Source organism: Littorina saxatilis, unplaced genomic scaffold, assembly GCF_037325665.1.
Source record: "Littorina saxatilis isolate snail1 unplaced genomic scaffold, US_GU_Lsax_2.0 scaffold_1941, whole genome shotgun sequence".
NCBI lineage: Eukaryota > Metazoa > Mollusca > Gastropoda > Littorinimorpha > Littorinidae > Littorina > Littorina saxatilis.
The window spans coordinates 1-18,824 of NW_027127652.1; the positions used below are offsets into that span (position 1 = coordinate 1).

The following is an 18,824-nucleotide window of genomic DNA, read 5'->3' on the forward strand; positions in this document are numbered from 1 at the left end:
AAGAATTTTTGCATTATTTATTGTGATTTTGTGGCCTTTCCTGGCAAAAAAATACACTATCATGCAGGTCAAAAAAATACCTTCAGATTCTAATGATATGGTAAAAAGGGTAAACAAAATCAAAACAATTCACAGAAGTAATCATTTTTTTGTGTATCCTTTCACACTTGCATCTTCCAACACAACGACACAATTGATAACAATTAACATTGACAACAGCCATACTACATGAAATAGAAAGTGAACAACTGAAATAAAAGTTCGAAATATTTAATTATAAGAAGCAAACATTGCCAGACAGGCATTGAAATAAATGATTAACCCAATGCCCCCTGAACCGCCCGGCATGGCCCGCTGGAAGTGCCCAATGAAATCCCTGAAACGCCCGGCATGGCCCGCTAAACACTAGGTCACCTACTTTCACTTTAGCTTTGAGCCTTATCCATAAGGCCTTGCGACCGGATGTGATTAATGCACTTCCTTCCGGCTGCTTCATTACAGCGTTTGCAGAGTTTGAATCGATGCGATAGTGTGTTAGCTGTGAATTTTCAAAGTTTGAGATTTTTTTGGCTGACATAATGGCGTTGAACAAAGGTTTGGAAGTATGGTGTTCGATCATGGGGAACTCAGATGACGATTCTGACACGCCTTTCGAAGGTTTTCTACTTGAAGAGGTGAAAGGGGATGAGTCTGACATCGATCTGGGTGTTGTTATTCGACAACAGGACTTTCGGGAGGATTTTTCTGGGAGTTTCAACATATATTGGTGTAAATGAGGACCGAAGGCTGACACGTTGGACGTTTTTGAAGAACACTTGCTGGATTGTTTTTTTTAAACAACATTTATTACATCGGAAGTGGACAGAACATACTTGCATATGAAACTATAGTCTATTCTCGAGTTATTCTGCCATCTTCTATATAAATGTGAGTACTCTATGATTTTATATGAATTGTTTTGTTTTGTATGTGTGCATGTTGTGCGGAGTAGTTTCCCTTTGCTCAGGATTAAGAAGGCTGCCTGCTATTTTTTTGTCAGGGGGCATTGGGTTAAACAGAACGTCACACATGCAAACAGCATGATGTAGGACTGGGTGGCCGAGTGGTAACGCACTTGCGCTCGGAAGCGAGTTCGACCCTGGGTCAGGGCGTTAGCAATATTCTCCCCCCTTTCTTAACCTAGGTGGTGGGTTCAAGTGCTAGTCTTTCGGATGAGACAAAAAACCGAGGTCCCTTCGTGTACACTACATTGGGGTGTGCACGTTAAAGATCCCACGATTGACAAAAGGGTCTTTCCTGGCAAAATTGTATAGGCATAGATAAAAAATGTCCACCAAAATACCCGTGTGACTTGGAATAATAGGCCGTGAAAAGTAGGATATGCGCCGAAATGGCTGCGATCTGCTGGTCGATGTGAATGCGTGATGTATTGTGTAAAAAATTCCATCTCACACGGCATAAATAGATCCCTGCGCCTTGAGTCCGAGTCTGGAGATACGCGCGCGATATAAGACTTCATATAACATAACTAAGCAGTAGCATCTCTTATACAGTGGAACCCCTCTCTAAGACCCCCCTCTCTAAGGACTACCCCGCCACAACGACCCTTTTTTTTATTAACCGATGTGTTTCCTTATATAGTTGTCACCAGTGTAGCGACCACCCCGCTCTAACGTCTAAGGACCGACCTAACAGCTTGTGCAACAAAGCCAAGACTCTCAGTCAGCGTAACGCATCACTGACAAACCGGTTATAACCGTCTTGCGTAAGCAAAGGCACTAAACCGCTGAGAGGTGTGATGGTTGGGTGGGCTGAGTAAACATCACAAACCAATCATCGAGATCAAAGGCAGGTCCATTGTGATAGCTGGGTGGCCTTGTTTATAGACACTGACCTTCTTCCCAGGGGTCATTGACCCAGTTTTAGCTACAAGAGGTGGTTCCCCTTTCATATCTGAGAGAGGAAACACTTCCTGCACCCGGGTCAGTGACCCAGTTTAACATATGGGGAGTTTAACTTGAAAAGCACTTGAGTTTCAAGCACCAAACTTATCACACACAGTTTTAGTTTCATGAACTCCAACCAGTCCCATCGCCATTTGTTGGCTAGACCAGCATCAATAAGATCTGTCCGTGCGTTTTCCGTCAAAACCGGCATCTTTGTCGCAGAAATCGTGTCACCACTTCGTGATGCCTGCCAAAACGCGACAGAACTTTTTTTTTTATCGCGATGCACAGCGAATCCGAAAGCAAAGAAACCTCACCTACAGGGTTTACCGCGGGCACGGGCAAAAGCGCTTCCGTTTCCGGGCAAACTGCAACCGGTTCACTCTAGCAGTTCGAAAACGTGTTCCGCAAGTAGTTTCGTTTTTTTCGATAAATTTTTTTTCTTTTCAAAATTGCGGATTGATGGAATTTCCGTCAGACTTATTTTCAGATTGACGGATTTCAGTCAATTGACGAGCTAGTTTCACCCATGTGGTTGATAACTGAAATATTTCAGTATGCCACATTTCCATGGAGCTGGTTCGGGAAATTTAGTGAAGATTTGCACAAAAGATACAAACCTGATGAGTGTGTTGACTTTTGCCACCTCAATGTCGTACAACTTCTTGACGGCCTGCTTGACGAGGGGCTTGTTGGCGCGCTTGTCCACGATGAAGACCAGGGTGTTGTTGTCCTCAATCTTCTTCATGGCAGACTCAGTGGTCAGAGGGTACTTCACGATTCTGAACGCATCAAGTCTGCACAAGGAAAGTCATAATGGGGTAAAAGTAACTCTAAACAAATGGAATTTATCAACCTAGGCTACACAATTTTCAAGAAAAGTCAACATGCAACCTACCTTTTTAATGTTTGCTGCTGTGGGAACCACCATAAAAGTAGCCATAAATCCCTCCCTCCCCTCCCTCGAGCAATCAAGTACGTCACTACGTGCAAAGCATAAGCAACTCTACTTTTTCAAAACGGCGATTGATATGCTTTGGGGGTAAAATCAAGCATTTGATGATCACAGACAGCTAAAAGAGGGCCTGTGGCTTGGAAGCTTCTGTTTTGATGGGACGTGCCGACAAACTACCAGCAGAGACCCAACACTGAATTGGATAAAATGTTCAGGTCTACCTCCACCACACGTAATAATATGACACCAATTCCCGTGGGCTTTGGGTTGAACCTACTTTTCCTACCGATTTTGGCTTTTAACTATGCATGCAGCAGCTTTGAAAAATGCAGAAAACCATAAAGTAACAAGAAAATCTCATCTCCACACACACAAAATAATGAGCACTTACCTGTTTGCTCTGGGTGCACTCTTTCTGGGGTAGCGAGGGGCACGGGGCAGCGACAAGGTCTTGGGACGACGGAAGTGAACGGAAGTCCTGATCTTCCTGTTGCGTTTGTCATGGTGCCCTCGCAGGACGGACTTCTTGGCTCTCTGAGCTTTGTCCTTCGCCTTGCCCACTGCTCCACCCTCCTTGCCAGCACCCTCTGTCTTTTTGGCACCAGCCTCTGAAAGAAACGAGGGATAAAATTAACTTTCTTATCAGACTTTCAGTCACAAATAACAGTAAACACATTTAGACACTGAGACAGTGTTTCATTCCAGAACCAGATCACTATCTTTCTCTCTTGTTAAAATGAAAGCTGTCAAGCTAAGAGACAACAGGAAATGCAGGGTCGGGAGGGAGGTAAGAAAGAGCTAGAGAGAACTCGAGCATCAGTACCACACCATTTGTTTTCGCCAAGAATGGTTCATTGGTTGATGACGAAAAAAAGTAGACTTTTTGTGACACCAAGTTTGTGACACAAATAGCTTGCCAATCTACGATATATATATATATAATTATAAACAATTTTGACCAACGAGAGAGAGAGAGAACAGAAGAAGCACATGGTTAAGACTAAGAGTCTTTAGACAGAGACTGAGAGAGGGGAAATGACAAGGCCCGAAATGACTGCTGAGAGATAGAGAACAACACACACACACACACACGCGCGTCATGTCCATTATGATATCTCGTTGTTTACTGCTTCTACCAGACGCGTGTTGGTAACTCACACAATAACCGTGTCAGTTAACGCACAGTAGCGAGGTCAACGGAAGTCAGTCAGCGGAAGTCTTACGTCGTCACCTATGTAAACATTGAATCTTTGACGCCTCTTAAAGACAACTTACAGATCGTAAAATAGTATATAATGTACCTCATTGGAGAGATTAGTTCTTTTATTTTCCGTTGATATGCCACATTACTCACTTAGATGACGAATTCGTGCCATTATTCTCCTCTGAAAAATCCTACCGAGCGGAAAATAGTTACTTTCGGTTCCGGCGACCTCGATTTGGGTGACGTTGCAAAATTGCCTCGATCATGTGGTTTAATGAACATAATGTATGCATATCATGTGACAAGGTTCCAGAAAATGGCTAAAGCTGACGGTGAGACTTGGTAACATTTTTTTTTTTTTTTTTTAGAATTTCTGCGAGCTTCTCAAACTCAAGGGTCACTTTGGCGGTCAATATCGCTGGTTAGGTGAATATGGCCATTTTTGAGCGGGTGTCAATCGATAGTTAAGCCATTTATCTCTTATTTAAACCAGAAACTATGACAATATTTGCTTTCTCCTAGTGCCTCCATGGGTAGTTTTGACACAGGGGTGTTCGTGATCTGGCGCCATTGTTGAAGATCATAGAGTAGCCGCCCCTGATCACGTCTTCGTTACCGCCCCTCGTTACTTTCGATTTCTCTTGTAAGAAAAGTTAACTTAATTTTATCAACTATTATTGACAAACTTGGTGTTAAAATGTAAACATGTACTTGCTTGTTCATGAGTGATTGTGCAATTTCTCACTTGAGCCGGCTGAGGGAGTGTTAGTGAGAATAATTGGCTTGATAGTTCTAGCTACTTGGCCAGTTGGGGAAATTGCATGTTCATGTTGTTGTTTTTTAATATTATTTTTATTTTAAAATTTGTAAAGAGCTTATATTCAGTGATCGCGCTACTGCTAGATATCTTTCAAACCGGTATGACATCATGAGCTGACCACAATGCTCTCACGAAAATCAGTCAACCTGCCAATGCAACCAGTCAAAGGCAAACAATGACTAAATCAATGTTTCTCAATGCCATCGACACGCAGACGTTTTCTGTGGAATAAATTTGGGTTATTCCCCCCTGGTTGTCAAAAAAGTGTTGACGCGCAGAGCCGATGTCAAAATCACCGAGTGACTTGCTATGCCATCGTAGCATCATCAGGCGGTTGACGTACTAGGCCGTGAAGCACTTTCAGTTTCGGCCGTGAAGCAGTTTCAGTTTCAGTGTATGACAAGGGCCTTTTCTGACCTCTTGGAGGCAGAAACAACAGCAATGATCTTTGCTTCATGGTTAAGATAGTACTGACCTCAAATATATATGTGAGCAAAGAGCGGATCTGGTGTGCGTAGGTGATTTTTCAGTATAATCGCATGCCGGCTTTAGCATTCTTCATTTTTGACGTTTCGTTAACACGACCTTGTGACACCAAGCCTCATCAGTTTGTTTTCCATGAGACAATGGCACAATAAGCCATGCGAGTCTCTCTCTCTCTCTCTCTCTCTCTCTCTCTCTCTCTCTCTCTCTCTCTCTCTCTCTCTCTCTCTCTCTCTCTCTCTCTCTTACTGACCATGGATTCTTTATAAAGGATTTTTCTCTCCACTATTTCTTTTCCCCCCGGTCAAAATAATTAACAATCGGTACGTCTGACCGAGCACCCATTTTATTATCGGTATTGGCGAATCTCAATCGGTAAAATACCAGAAATTACCGGTAAACGCCATCTCGACTAAGCTTGTAAAAACAATAATATGGCACATTTTTTTTAATGATATTTCTTAATTGTACCTATTTATTTATGTATTTATTTATTTATTTTGTTGTTGTAAATCACTAGTCCGCCAAAAGAAATGACAATCATTTTGTGACAATGTCTAAAGACTGACACACTGTCCACTTCTACTCAGTAGATTTGAGGCCTGCTGTAACCTTTGTATATATGACATGGATTACAGATTAAAGATGGAAAAGAAGTACACATAGTAAAAAAATAGATCTTTTTAGAAGATGTAAATGAAAGGAGTTTGTTTTACATAATTATTGCCCCTTTAATGCTACTATTATTGTTTTTATGGTGTGTTCTTTCTTGTGTGGATTTTTGCACTGTCACTGTTGGACTCATGTATGTGCCTTCTTTTTATGTGTACCTATACCTGCTTAGAATGAGACAGTGACATGTTGATGTCACACCACAAAATATGATTTGCATGCTGCATGTTTTCTTTCTCTTTTTATTTATATATTTATTAATTTTTAATTCCTTTTTTATTTCTTTGCTTTTAACATAGAAGCATTTTTTTCCCCAAGTTTAAAACAATGACATATTTTGTTTCAGAGAAAAATGCCCTGGGCATGATTTTAAAACAATGATTTAATCTGAATTTGCACTTTTCAAACTAACTCATAACTCATAACTCATAACATTTTATTGATCCAACAAAGGAAATTAAATTAGTCATCAGCACATATAGGTCATTAATTAATAACTATAAAAGAATAAAAGAAGAAAATTCATAAAACCCATGATATAAAAATACCCTTTTTTCTTGCACACCTGACACACCGACACACCGACACACCAATACACATGCATACATGCCTACATACATACCTACATACATACATACATACATACATACATACATACATACATACATACATACTATTGGTGTTGAGTAAAATTAATGTAGAGCTAGAGGTAAACTTGTGATTTACATTTCTTTGGGAATAACAGGCAATACAATTTATCCAGTGTGATTTTTTTCTCAATTTGTGATGTTCTAACTTTTAGTTTTAAAGAAATTAATTTTCTCCATTTCTAGATTCAATGGTATTGCATTAAAAGAAAAATACATCAATGTTTAGCAATAGCATGCTACTCAGTAGACATAATGATATTTTACGTATTGTCATTAGTACTTTGAACATTTTTTTATTTTTTTATCAAAATTATTGTGCCTTTTGTGTTTTAAAATGAATAGTACCGAAAGCTAAAGTTTGACCACACATTTCTTAAACAGTTACTCTATTCAAATCCATGTAGCTCGTTACCTAATTGACCTATGGAAATGTAATTGCTTCCACAATATTTGTCTTTAAAAGACCTTTCTAATGGTATATATAAAAGCTCACTTTGACCCCAGTCATTGGGTACAAGTAGTGTTTAAAACCGATTAATGCAGAGGGCTAACTTTTGACCCCACCCTACTTGACGGGTGCCGTTTTCAAATCTATGTAGCTCGTTACCTAATTGACCTATTTTAATTTAATTACTACCGTTGTCTTTGTCTTTAAAATACCTTTCCAATGATATATATATATGCCTATTTTGAAAAAAAATTAAAAATGGCCTGACCTAGCTACGCACAGCCATGCTTTTCATCATGTTCACAAGAATCACATGTTGCAACCACGTCGCTTCAACTGATATTTGCCACTAAACTACGACTTGGACATAATCATAATGAATTACTGTGATATAGTGTGGCGAAACCGAACTAGTGAACACTTTTCTATGACACTATTCTCGTAGAAAAGCAGAAATAACACCAATACTTACTTGCTGGCGCTTTCGTAGCCTTCTTGGGGGCCATGTTGTTGAATCCGGAAAGGGGGTTACAACGTGAAAAAACGGAGTCCCCGGTTTAGTCTCGGTACACACGACACCGCACTAACCAAGACTTCCGCATTGTTGGGTCAGCGTCCTTAGTGCGCGAGCGAGTCGTAGTTGGAAAATCGTGTGGATTCCTCAGTTTTTGTGAGGGCAAAAATGTGAGTAGAATCAGTTGATCTCAAGAGGACAGTTGATATTAGAAGTATTTGTATTTTCTGTTATTTCATTTTATTCTTTACGGAATTTTGTATTTCAAGACCAAATTTGAGGCAGAGATAGTGATACTATGATCACAGCAACTTTAATTGATACATGTCATACAGTCGATGATACAACGCAACGAGAAAGATGTGATAGTGATACGTGCTGCCACTGGTATCACGCCGTGGATCGTGTAACTCTGCATTTGCGCCACCGCAACTTTTTCAGTGCATTACGCGGACGAAGTAGCACGCTGCAAGATAGGTCTCTCACAAAAAATGAAAATTTGTAGGACTTTCAGGCATCATCTAGATTCTTCATTAGTACATTTTAAAGAAGTATATACTCAAGGTCTAAGGTACGTGCTTTTTTAGTCGAAATGTCAGGTTTCAGCAGTTCTGAAGTCCGATTTCTGCTGGAATTGTAGCTGAAATTGCACAATTTGTCCCTTCCCTCGTAACTTCAACGAAACAGCACTAGTTGATGCATTCCCGTGATGATATCCTGTGAGCTAAACATGTCCTTTGTATTCTTGATGAATGCTGTTGCACAATTTTGTCTTTGGGTGACGCACGCGGCAAAAGAAAACACAAACAATTAGACTTCATGTTATACGCCACCGATGCTTGGTGTAATTCGCCACCGCAATTTCACGTCTTGGATGTTATTCGCCACCGCAACTGTCTAATGAATTGCATAATATGTTGAAGAGTTCAGTGATTCTGTCACTTCCAATTGAAAATATTGATTTGACACGTACGCTCACATGGTGACAATCGTACAACACACACTCACCATGTGGTACGAAGGATTAAAGCTGCTATTAGGAAATCAGAATTTGGAAATTTTTTTTTTTTTAATTTTTGCAGATGGGCGGAATTAATTTACAGTTTTGAAATGGTGGAGGAAAACAAACTGGTAGGACCCGGAAGAAAACCACTGACGACAAGCTTTTAATGCATAGCGTAAACCTAAATTCACTTTATGAACTGTCCCGGCAAGGGATTGAACCCGCGGCCAAGGAAATCAAGCGGATCATAGGGGCAGTACGCTATCCATCCTGCCATTCGTCGCCTTACACTAAGTAATGTTCAAACCATGCGGAACGTTTTTGTACATTCTTGTATGTGTAGTCAATCTTCCGAATGTAAATGAATGCATAAGAGAACATGAGGACAAACTTTTCATCAGCGTGCCTTCCTAAAAGTGAAATCTCATTGGTGAAAACGTTGGTCTTCATGTTCTGATGTGTCTTTATTTTGCTGCGTAATCTGTTCAGATCATGACTAGCAGTCATCGATGCATTTCCCACTTGTAAATATAGTATTTTTTCACTCTTACGGGTAAGCACTGTTATATTTCCTATTGATGTCATCATACCCTAAACCTCTTGAATCTCAGTCCCAGGGATTTTTTTTGGGGGGTCATATATATAAGCACATTCCAGTACATGTGGGTTATACACTCAAGTACAGATAAGCATACTTTTCATACAGAAGAAGAAGAAGAAGAAGAAGAAGAAGAAGAAGAAGAAGAAGAAGAAGAAGAAGAAGAAGAAATACTACAGTTTGATTTGTCAACTCATGGTGCCTTTAAATCCTTTGCATAGGCAACATCACGCCACGCCCCTGAGTTTAAAACTTGCAGCACTAAAGTTAAAATGCTCCTATCAATTGCTGTCAGTTTTGTGACAAAAATAAAGGTTTAAATGCCTCCACGATGTTGATGCGTTTGAAAATAACAATTTGCGTAGTGCGGTGGCGTATAACAACAAATGCGGTGGCGAGTTACATCTAACATTGAATTGATGCGGTGGCGAATTACAGAGAGTTGTTGACACTCTGTTTTTATCTGCTTCTTGCAAAGTATATATGGAACTATATACAGAGAAACTACACGTGGAGATTCATAAAACATTAAAGTTATCAGTGAACATGTCCAAGAATAACCAGTAATCTCTGTTTTGTTGCATTTGACGCAGAAACTGAAAATATGCCCAAAACATGGGGAAACGAGAAGAAAAACAGATCGTCACGATCAAAAAATATATACAGAAATATAGCTAAGGATATAAGTTAGTGAAATGCAACACTTGAGAACATGCTGAGTGCCTAGCATTCTAACAATTTAATTTATCATTCGAGAGACCTACCTCGCAGCTTGCCTCTTCGTCGGCGTGAAGCGATAAAAAGTTGCGGTGGCGCAAATGCAGAGTTACACGATCCACGGCGTGGGTATTGGCACTGACGAAAATAGCATTGTTATTGCTGATTTAACCAGACAGAGTGCATATTGCGGATGCCGATGTCAGTAAACAACACTGAGAGATGCGTGTATCAATATCAGAGAATATCGATGAAATGGTCATTCTGTGGGGCCTAGCTGTGATCACGAAATTGTACAAGATTTAGGTTTTAACAGAATTGAAATTTTGTAAACCTTTGACTTCATCCTTATATTTGCCATTCTAGGCACACATACGAAGAATTAGTGTTGTAAAAGAAATCACAGCGCACACACACACACACACACACACACACACACACACACACACACACGAAGAATTAGTGTTGTAAAAGAAATCACAGCGCACACACACACACACAGAAAAGACAGCACTAGCCCTTTGTCGTACATAAACTATCATGCTATTTCAATTTAGCCCACATCTCATTTGTATCACAGCTGCTGATTCACTCTAGGATTGACAGCTACATGTATAGTTTATTGGTGTGACATACATACATCAGTCATCACTTTCACTCTGGCTGCAACAGGACTGTTGTTTTTTCTCATGACCTATTGGTCATTGTCAATGTCAGCACAGTGTCAGTCCCACGCGTGTCCTTTCCTTACAGGTACCCCTGTATTGTAAGTCTATTCTGTTCATTCATTGTTATCTATATGTATATATGTTACAGTTAATCTGTGAAACCAGGGAATACGTGTATTAACTAAATTATTTTAGGTAATACATGAATTAACTGTTTTTTCCGTTAGTTAATTCATGTATTACCTAGTTAATACACGTATTCCCTGGTTTCACGGATTAACTGTATCATATATACGACTAGTGTCTGTCTGTCTGTCTGTCTGTTCGCGATGCACGGCCAAAGTTCTCGGTGGATCTTTTTCAAATTTGGACACCGTATTCAGTTACACCCCGGACACAACCTCATCGATGAGATATTTCAACATGTGCTCTCAGCGCGCAGCGCTGTGCGCGCTGAACCGATTTTTGTGTGTTTTTGTTTGTTGTTGTCGGGATCCACTACCAGTAACTCTTCCTTATCTTCTCCAGTGTTTTCAGCCGCGATTATCTCCCTTCCTCCGTGTGGCGTCAATCCATATTCCCGTTACTACGTTACTAATTTTAGAAGGTCACTGCACGTTACTATTTTTAGAAGGTCTCCTTTCCTTTGTGCGTTTATCTCCTTTCCTTTGTGCGCCGGCGAAGCCGGCGTTTGCCCGGTCCCAGGCGCAGCCTGGTATTCGGCTCTACTTCTTCCCGGCAAAGCCGGTACCCGGCGAAGCGGGTAATCATCTAGTATATATATATGTAGGGCACTGGGGGTAGTGCAAAACACTATAGTACATGAATGCAGATCTTAATGCATTATATGGCTCCACAAAACTGTAATGATGTGTTAGTGGGTGCATGTGCAGAGGTTTGAGTCTACTTCATTAATCTTTTGGTCTTGTGCAGGGTGTATATGGATTTGTGGCTTTTTTCTTTCAGATTGAAATCACTAACATTTATTTTTTGTGTGCTTGTACAGTGTTTTAAGAAAATCACTTGCTGTTTTTTTCGTGTCTGTTTTTTTTGTTTTTTTTTTGAAGGGAGGTTATAAAAGAGCTGTTAGTGAACAGGACTGAATGGTCGGTTCTGGTGAGGTTATACCCCTTCTTTCTTTCGGCTGGTAACTGGCGCCACCTCGCGGCAAGATCACAGGAGTTGTCTCGCGTTATCACCCCAGAAGCGCTCATTCTTTTGGATGTTTCCTTTGGGATCAAATGCACTGAAAAGATTGGGAGGGTGTTAAGGGCAGGGCAGACTTCATGCTTACAGAACAGAGTTTAGGCAACATAAAATAAAAACACCATTGTGTTTTTTATTGAAAGTACTGAATTTTGTGGGATACAAAGTAAATTGCCTATTCCAGGCAAGTACACTCACCTGTCGAATTTAGATCCTGACTGGTGTATATATTTTGTGCAGATTTAAATGCAGTCAGGGAAAGTTTGATGCAGAGACAGAAGATGTCGTCAGGCAGGACTGTTCTAGCTGCTGTACCAAAAGACCGCGTCATCACTCAGTACCCAAAGGTAAAGCCAAGAAAAAAAAGATTTTTTCTGGTTCCCCCGACCGACCCTATTTTTTCCTCCCGACCCTAGAATTTTTTGGGACCACACCCATTCTGAATTTAAACAAAATATAATAATGACAAAATTAGATTTTGCGTACTTTACAAGGAAAGTGTCTCTTCTCAGACATCCAGGGGACTTCTTCTTCTTCTTCTGCGTTCGTGGGCCGAAACTCCCACGCACACTCGCGCCTTTTGCACGAGTGGAATTTTACGTGTATGACCGTTTTTTACCCCGCCATTTAGGCAGCCATACGCCGTTTTTGGGTGAAGCATGCTGGGTATTTTCGTGTTTCCATAACCCACCGAACTCTGACATGGATTACAGGATCTTTTTCGTGCGCACTTTGTCTTGTGCTTGCGTGTACACACGGGGGTGTTCGGACACCGAGGAGAGTCTGCACACAAAGTTGACTCTGAGAAATAAATCTCTCGCCGAACGTGGGGACGAACTCACGCTGACAGCGGCCAACTGGATACAAATCCAGCGCGCTACCGACTGAGCTACATCCCCGCCCATCCAGGGGACAAAGCTTGCATTGTTTGAGGCCAATAACAAGTCACATGTATCTTTGTAAATAAGATAATAAACTTAAAAAATAAAGTTACCGGCCTACCGTCCCTCTTTTTTCTTTGCTTTGTCAAATGAAACAATCAAGGTGGTTCACAGTTTCTTCATTGTTTTTTTTCACCTGGAAAGTCTTGAAAGGGGTCGGTCATAAAGAGCAGGGGAGGAGGGGGTGTCGAGTATACTCAAGAATGCAGTAGCTGCAGTCAGCCTAAAAGCAGACCTAACGTTTACAGTAAATACTTCCTTTTGCAAGATCACTTGTTCAATCTTACTACCTACACCGAATTATAGTATACTTACGGTATAATGCTTCGTAAGTCGTTGTTAACAATGATAACAGTTTAAGCTTCAACGCACACTACTATGTAATTTTATACTTTTGTTTGTGCAGCCCTATAACCCTAATGCCAGTCCCTACAACAACATTGAGTTTCATCCCAAGGTCAAGGGCGCCTGTGCTGAAAACAGAACAGGAAGAGTGGGGTAAGTCGGACCCCCTGTGCTTATGTTTTGCACAGTGGGACCTACAATGTGAGGCCCCTCTGATGACAGGACACCTCTCAATAAAGGACACCTGTTGTCCCTTGGTCTATTAACTTTATTGAAGCTCAACTGTCATAAAACTTAAAGGCTATATACCTGCAATGTAGGAACGCTTTTCGATAGTCGCACAGGTGTTCTTTCATTGCAGTTACCGATCGCAAATGCATGTCAGAGAAAGAAGGGGGGGGGTGTCACAGGGACACTTTTAGATGATGATGGTACCTGTTGTCCTTTTTGCAGGTACCACTGTATGTCCGAGACAGAGGGTCATAATCGGTTGTTAAAAAAACCTCTGGCATTTGCCATTTACTGGTCTTTTTTTCATGCCAGTGTATTTTGGTCAGAGGCAGCACATGTGGTAAGGTGCGCCATTTTGAAAATTTAAAACAAGCAACGCTTTAATAAAAAAAAGTAAAGAAGAAAAAGAATAGAAGTGGTTACTGTTTTTTGTGCTGATGAAACAGTTTACACTGATTGACATTGTATTAAAACTGATACTGTAAAAATGAAATCTAATAAATACATGCACTAAAGATAATGCTAATAGTCTTGCTGTTTTCTCTTTTATTCATTCATTTATTGACTCACATGCGAAGCAAAAGTGAGTCTATGTACTCACCCGAGTCGTCCGTCCGTCCGTCCGGACGTCCGTCCGGAAAACTTTAACGTTGGATATTTCTTGGACACTATTCAGTCTATCAGTACCAAATTTGGCAAGATGGTGTATGATGACAAGGCCCCAAAAAACATACATAGCATCTTGACCTTGCTTCAAGGTCAAGGTCGCAGGGGCCATAAATGTTGCCTAAAAAACAGCTATTTTTCATATTTTTCCCATTTTCTCTGAAGTTTTTGAGATTCAATACCTCACCTATATATGATATATAGGGCAAAGTAAGACCCATCTTTTGATACCAGTTTGGTTTACCTTGCTTCAAGGTCAAGGTCACAGGAGCTCTTCAAAGTTGGATTGTATACATATTTTGAAGTGACCTTGACCCTGAACTATGGAAGATAACTGTTTCAAACTTAAAAATTATGTGGGGCACATGTTATGCTTTCATCATGAGACACATTCGGTCACATATGATCAAGGTCAAGGTCACTTTGACCCTTATGAAATGTGACCAAAATAAGGTAGTGAACCACTAAAAGTGACCATATCTCATGGTAGAAAGAGCCAATAAGCACCATTGTATTTCCTATGTCTTGAATTAACAGCTTTGTGTTGCATGACCTTGGATGACCTTGACCTTGGGTCAAGGTCACATGTATTTTGGTAGGAAAAATGTGTAAAGCATGTGAGTCGTATGGGCTTTGCCCTTCTTGTTTATTTATTTATTTATATATATATTTTTTTTTACTGAACCACCAGATTGAAAATCTGCAAAGCAGTCATTGTGGGCGATGTTGCTGTAGGAAAAACCTGCGTTGTCAACAGGTGAGAAAACAGAGTTTGTGTTTGTTTTGTTGGTAGTTTACTTGCTTTGACATCATGTTTATTTGGTTTTGCTTCTTTTTTTATTTTTCTTACAATGTGTAATGACAAGATAGCAATAAAAATGTACTCACCAGTACCAGAACCACTTGACGGTCTGTTTTTATTGTTCGTCAAGTGTTTCTGGTACAGGTGAGTCAACTTTTATTGTTTTCTTGTTCTTCTCACCTGCAGTCTCTTGTTCCTATTCTTACCTGTAATAATCGCACAATGCTACAACATTTGCCTCATGCATTTGTAGATGTGTATGATAAACTAGATGAATACCCGCTTCACCGGGTACGGCTTCGCCGGGAAGAAGTAGAGCCGAATACCCGGCTTCGAAGCCGGCGCACCGTACGAAGGAAGGGAGATAAACGCGCAAAACACGGGAGAAGATAAGGAAGAGTTACTGGGAATGGATGTACAGAAAAACCAAAATCGGTTCAGCGCTGCGCGCTGAGAGCACGCACGTGTTCAAAATTTTCCACGATTGTGTCCAGGGTCTACCTGAATATGCCCACCAAATTTGAAGCAGATCCATCGAGAACTTTGGCCGTGAATCGTGAACACACAGACAGACACACACACAAGCCGTATATAGATATAGATGTCACTTAAAATTCGACATTCCTATAACCATATTCATATTGTTTCAAACCTGCTGAAAATTAACATAAATTATACGCATATGTAGTTATCTTATGCTAAAACATTGTCACATGTTTTATTTTGTTTTGCAGATTCTGTCACAATGTGTTCAACAGAGACTACAAGGCAACCATTGGGGTTGACTTTGAAGTGGAGAAATTTAGTGTGCTTGGAGTTCCCTTCACTCTTCAAATGTAAGCCTGTGAGGGAAATGTGCAAGAGTAGAGTTTGCCGTGTTGGGAAGTTGTGAGGTAGATTATCTGTACAGTGGAACCCCCCTTTTATGGACCTCCACAAATCTGAGAAAATCAGGACTTCAAAAGGAGGGAGTCTTGATATGGTTGTAATTGACAGAGGCTATAACCAGACAATCTGAAAAACCAAGTCTTGAAAGGGAGGGAGTCTTACATTGGGGAGTTCCACTGTAGAAGGAAAAAAAAAGGAAAAAAAAATCCCTGCACTTAGAACTGTACCCACGGAACACGCGCGATATAAGCCTCATATTGATTGATTGATTGAGAAGTAGTACAATATTTATTGTAGTGTTCTTCATTCCTACTGTGAAATTACTGTTCAGCTTTATTTATAATACTGCTCTTTTTCCCCACCATCCCTCAGGTAAAGGAAATAGGGAAAGATGACATTTTCTTTCCCCTATTTAACCAATTTCTGGTGCATGTAATATGTAAGTGAGCATCAGCATATCAACATGCTTGCTTAGATATCAAAGACGTTATGGAAAATTTGAAATGAAATGACTTCTTGTATGGTATTTTGAGAGAATTGTGAACGAGCGCCTCAGGCGGTACCTGGAATCCAGGAACCTCCTCGCCCCTGAACAAGCTGGATTCCGACAGTTCCGCAGCACTGAAGATCAGGTCACCTACCTGGCGCAAGAAGTTGAAGATGCCTTTCAGGAACAGAAGCTGGTCTTCGTCACCTGGATAGATCTTCAGAAGGCCTTTGACAAGGTCTGGAAAGATGGACTCCTTGTAAAACTGCTGAGGAAAGGCGTGTCCAGCAACATGTACCAGTGGATTCGCTCTTACCTCTATAACCGCAGGGCAAGAGTTAACGTCGACCAGACCAAAAGCAAGAAGTTCCTCCTTCGTCATGGCGTCCCTCAGGGCGGAGTCCTCTCCCCAACACTCTTCCTTCTCTTCATCGACGATCTGGTGTCTGAGATGCCCAAGGGGATCAAAGCTGCTCTCTACGCAGACGACCTTGTGATCTGGTGCAAGGAGGAGCACGCAAGTACTGCCACCTACAGAATGCAGCAAGCGGCAGATAGGCTGAACGCATGGGCAGAAGATTGGTGCGTCTCCATCAACAAGGAGAAATCCTCCACCACCCTATTCACACTGTCGCCAAAGCAGAAAGCCGGAACCATTAGGCTTGGTGGAACTCCTCTGAGAGAGGATGAAGAAGCAACGTACCTTGGTGTCACCTTTGATAGACGGCAGACCTGGAAACCACACATTGCACAGGCAGAGACGAAGGCCCGGCGCAAGCTAGCCATTCTCAGGAAGCTGGCAGGTACCACCTGGGGAGCGAACGAGAAGATACTGAAGACAGTATACCAGGGAACAATCAGACCCCACCTCGAGTACGGCTCCACAGCGTGGTCAACCTCAGCCAAGACAAACCTGCAGACCCTTGACCGTGTGCAAAACCAGGCCCTCCGACTCATCACCGGTGCAATGAAATCCACACCCATCAAGGAAATGGAGAAGCTTACCACCATCCAACCCCTCTGTCAGAGAAGAGAAGCCAAGACTATGGTACAGGCCGAGAAGCTCAAGTGCCTACCCGACCACCCCATGAAGCACAGACTGAGCAACCTCACCAAGAACCGGCTTAAACGGAGCAGTTTTGTACATGAGAGCAAGAGACTTTCTCGACAGTACAGGGAAGTCCTTCCACAGAACACTCTACCTCTGACTCAAGAAGAAGAGGAAACCCCCAAGGCAACAGAGAAACCAGACATCCAGATCTGCACCAGTGTTCCACATGTTACCTCAGGAGAAGATCAGAATGACACAGCTCGACAGGCACTCACCTTAGCCCTGATCGACGAACAGTACCCAAAAGAGGCGTGGATCCATGTATACACCGATGGATCAGCAACTAACGCCGTGCTCAATGGAGGTGCAGGCATTCTCATCCAGTTCCCTGGGGGACATACAGCTACATCCAGCGTTGCCACTGGCAAACACTGCACAAACTATAAAGCAGAAGCAGAAGCTCTCATGCAGGCCGCCTCCTTCGTTCAGGACTCCGCAGACCCTTGCTACCAAGTTGTCTTCCTCTCGGACGCCCTTTCAGTCCTTCAGGCCCTAGAGAACGACAAACTCCCACAGCTGGCCAAAGCATTACAGATGGTCAGACAAACCAGAAGAGTTGTCCTCCAGTGGATACCAGCACACTGTGGGATACCAGGAAATGAAAGGGCAGATGAGCTGGCAAAAGAAGGAGCCGTGGAAGACCAACCTGAAAACAGTGTCAGCTTTAGTGAGCAGAAGACAATCATCAAGGCATTGATGAGGCCAAGGACAAACAGAGATGACTACCACACAATGTCCAGAGAGCAGCAAGTCAACCTCATCAGACTGCGTACTGGCCACAACAGGCTCAATGCTCACATGAACCGAAAGTTCAAGCTGGCGCCATCACCAACCTGTGCCTGCGGTCAAGAGGACCAAACAGCGGAACACATCTTACAGCGATGTCCCTTACTAGATGAGGAACGAAAAGAAGTGTGGCCGTCACCAACTCCCTTGCAGACCAAACTATACGGCAGTCGACAGGAGTTGGAGAAAACGACAACATTTATCACCAGTGCTGGACTGATTGTGTAACCTCTGCGAACGCCAAGAAGAAGAAGAAGAAGAAGAAGTTTGGTATTTTATGTTTGTCTGTGCTGAGGTGGGACACAGCTGGTCAAGAAAGGTTCAAGTGTATAGCATCATCTTACTACAGAGGAGCAAATAGTAAGTTGATGTGTCAGTCTGTCTGTCAGCGTCTATTGTCTGTTTGCACACATTCATGCATGTGTGTGTACTGCTGCATCCCTTGATCCGTGTATCCAGCGTATTTGTCAGTTTGTGTGTGTGTGTTTGAGAGAGACAGAACGAACAAACGAACGAACAAACTTTATTTTACAAGGATAAAGGTTTAAGGCCCATTGCCTTGTCAAACAACCTGTCCTTCATCTAATACTAAACATATAATATTCACTAAAGAAGCATACAAATGGAAAGAAATAATAAAAGAAAAATGCTCATGCAACCAGAATATTATATGGAATAAAAAT

General features: G+C 41.6%; 2 protein-coding genes across 2 annotated transcripts; one reads left to right on the top strand and one right to left on the bottom strand.

Moving 5' to 3' along the window:
- Positions 1-2,454: 2,454 nt before the first annotated feature.
- LOC138956057 (large ribosomal subunit protein uL23-like) lies at positions 2,455-7,805 on the bottom strand. The gene is made up of 3 exons (XM_070327518.1): positions 7,651-7,805; positions 3,293-3,509; positions 2,455-2,743 (listed from the first exon to the last, which is right to left on the bottom strand). The coding sequence occupies exons 1-3, from the start codon at positions 7,682-7,684 to the stop codon at positions 2,470-2,472; spliced, it is 525 nt and encodes a 174-aa protein (XP_070183619.1). The 5' UTR covers positions 7,685-7,805; the 3' UTR covers positions 2,455-2,469.
- Positions 7,806-12,087: 4,282 nt separating this feature from the next.
- On the top strand, positions 12,088-18,538 carry LOC138956058 (ras-related protein Rab-34-like; the record flags this gene model as incomplete). Its single annotated transcript, XM_070327519.1, has 5 exons — positions 12,088-12,231; positions 13,232-13,323; positions 14,759-14,824; positions 15,604-15,705; positions 18,437-18,538. Coding segments are annotated over exons 1-5 (443 nt in total), but the record flags the coding sequence as incomplete, so codon positions are not given.
- Positions 18,539-18,824: the final 286 nt, after the last annotated feature.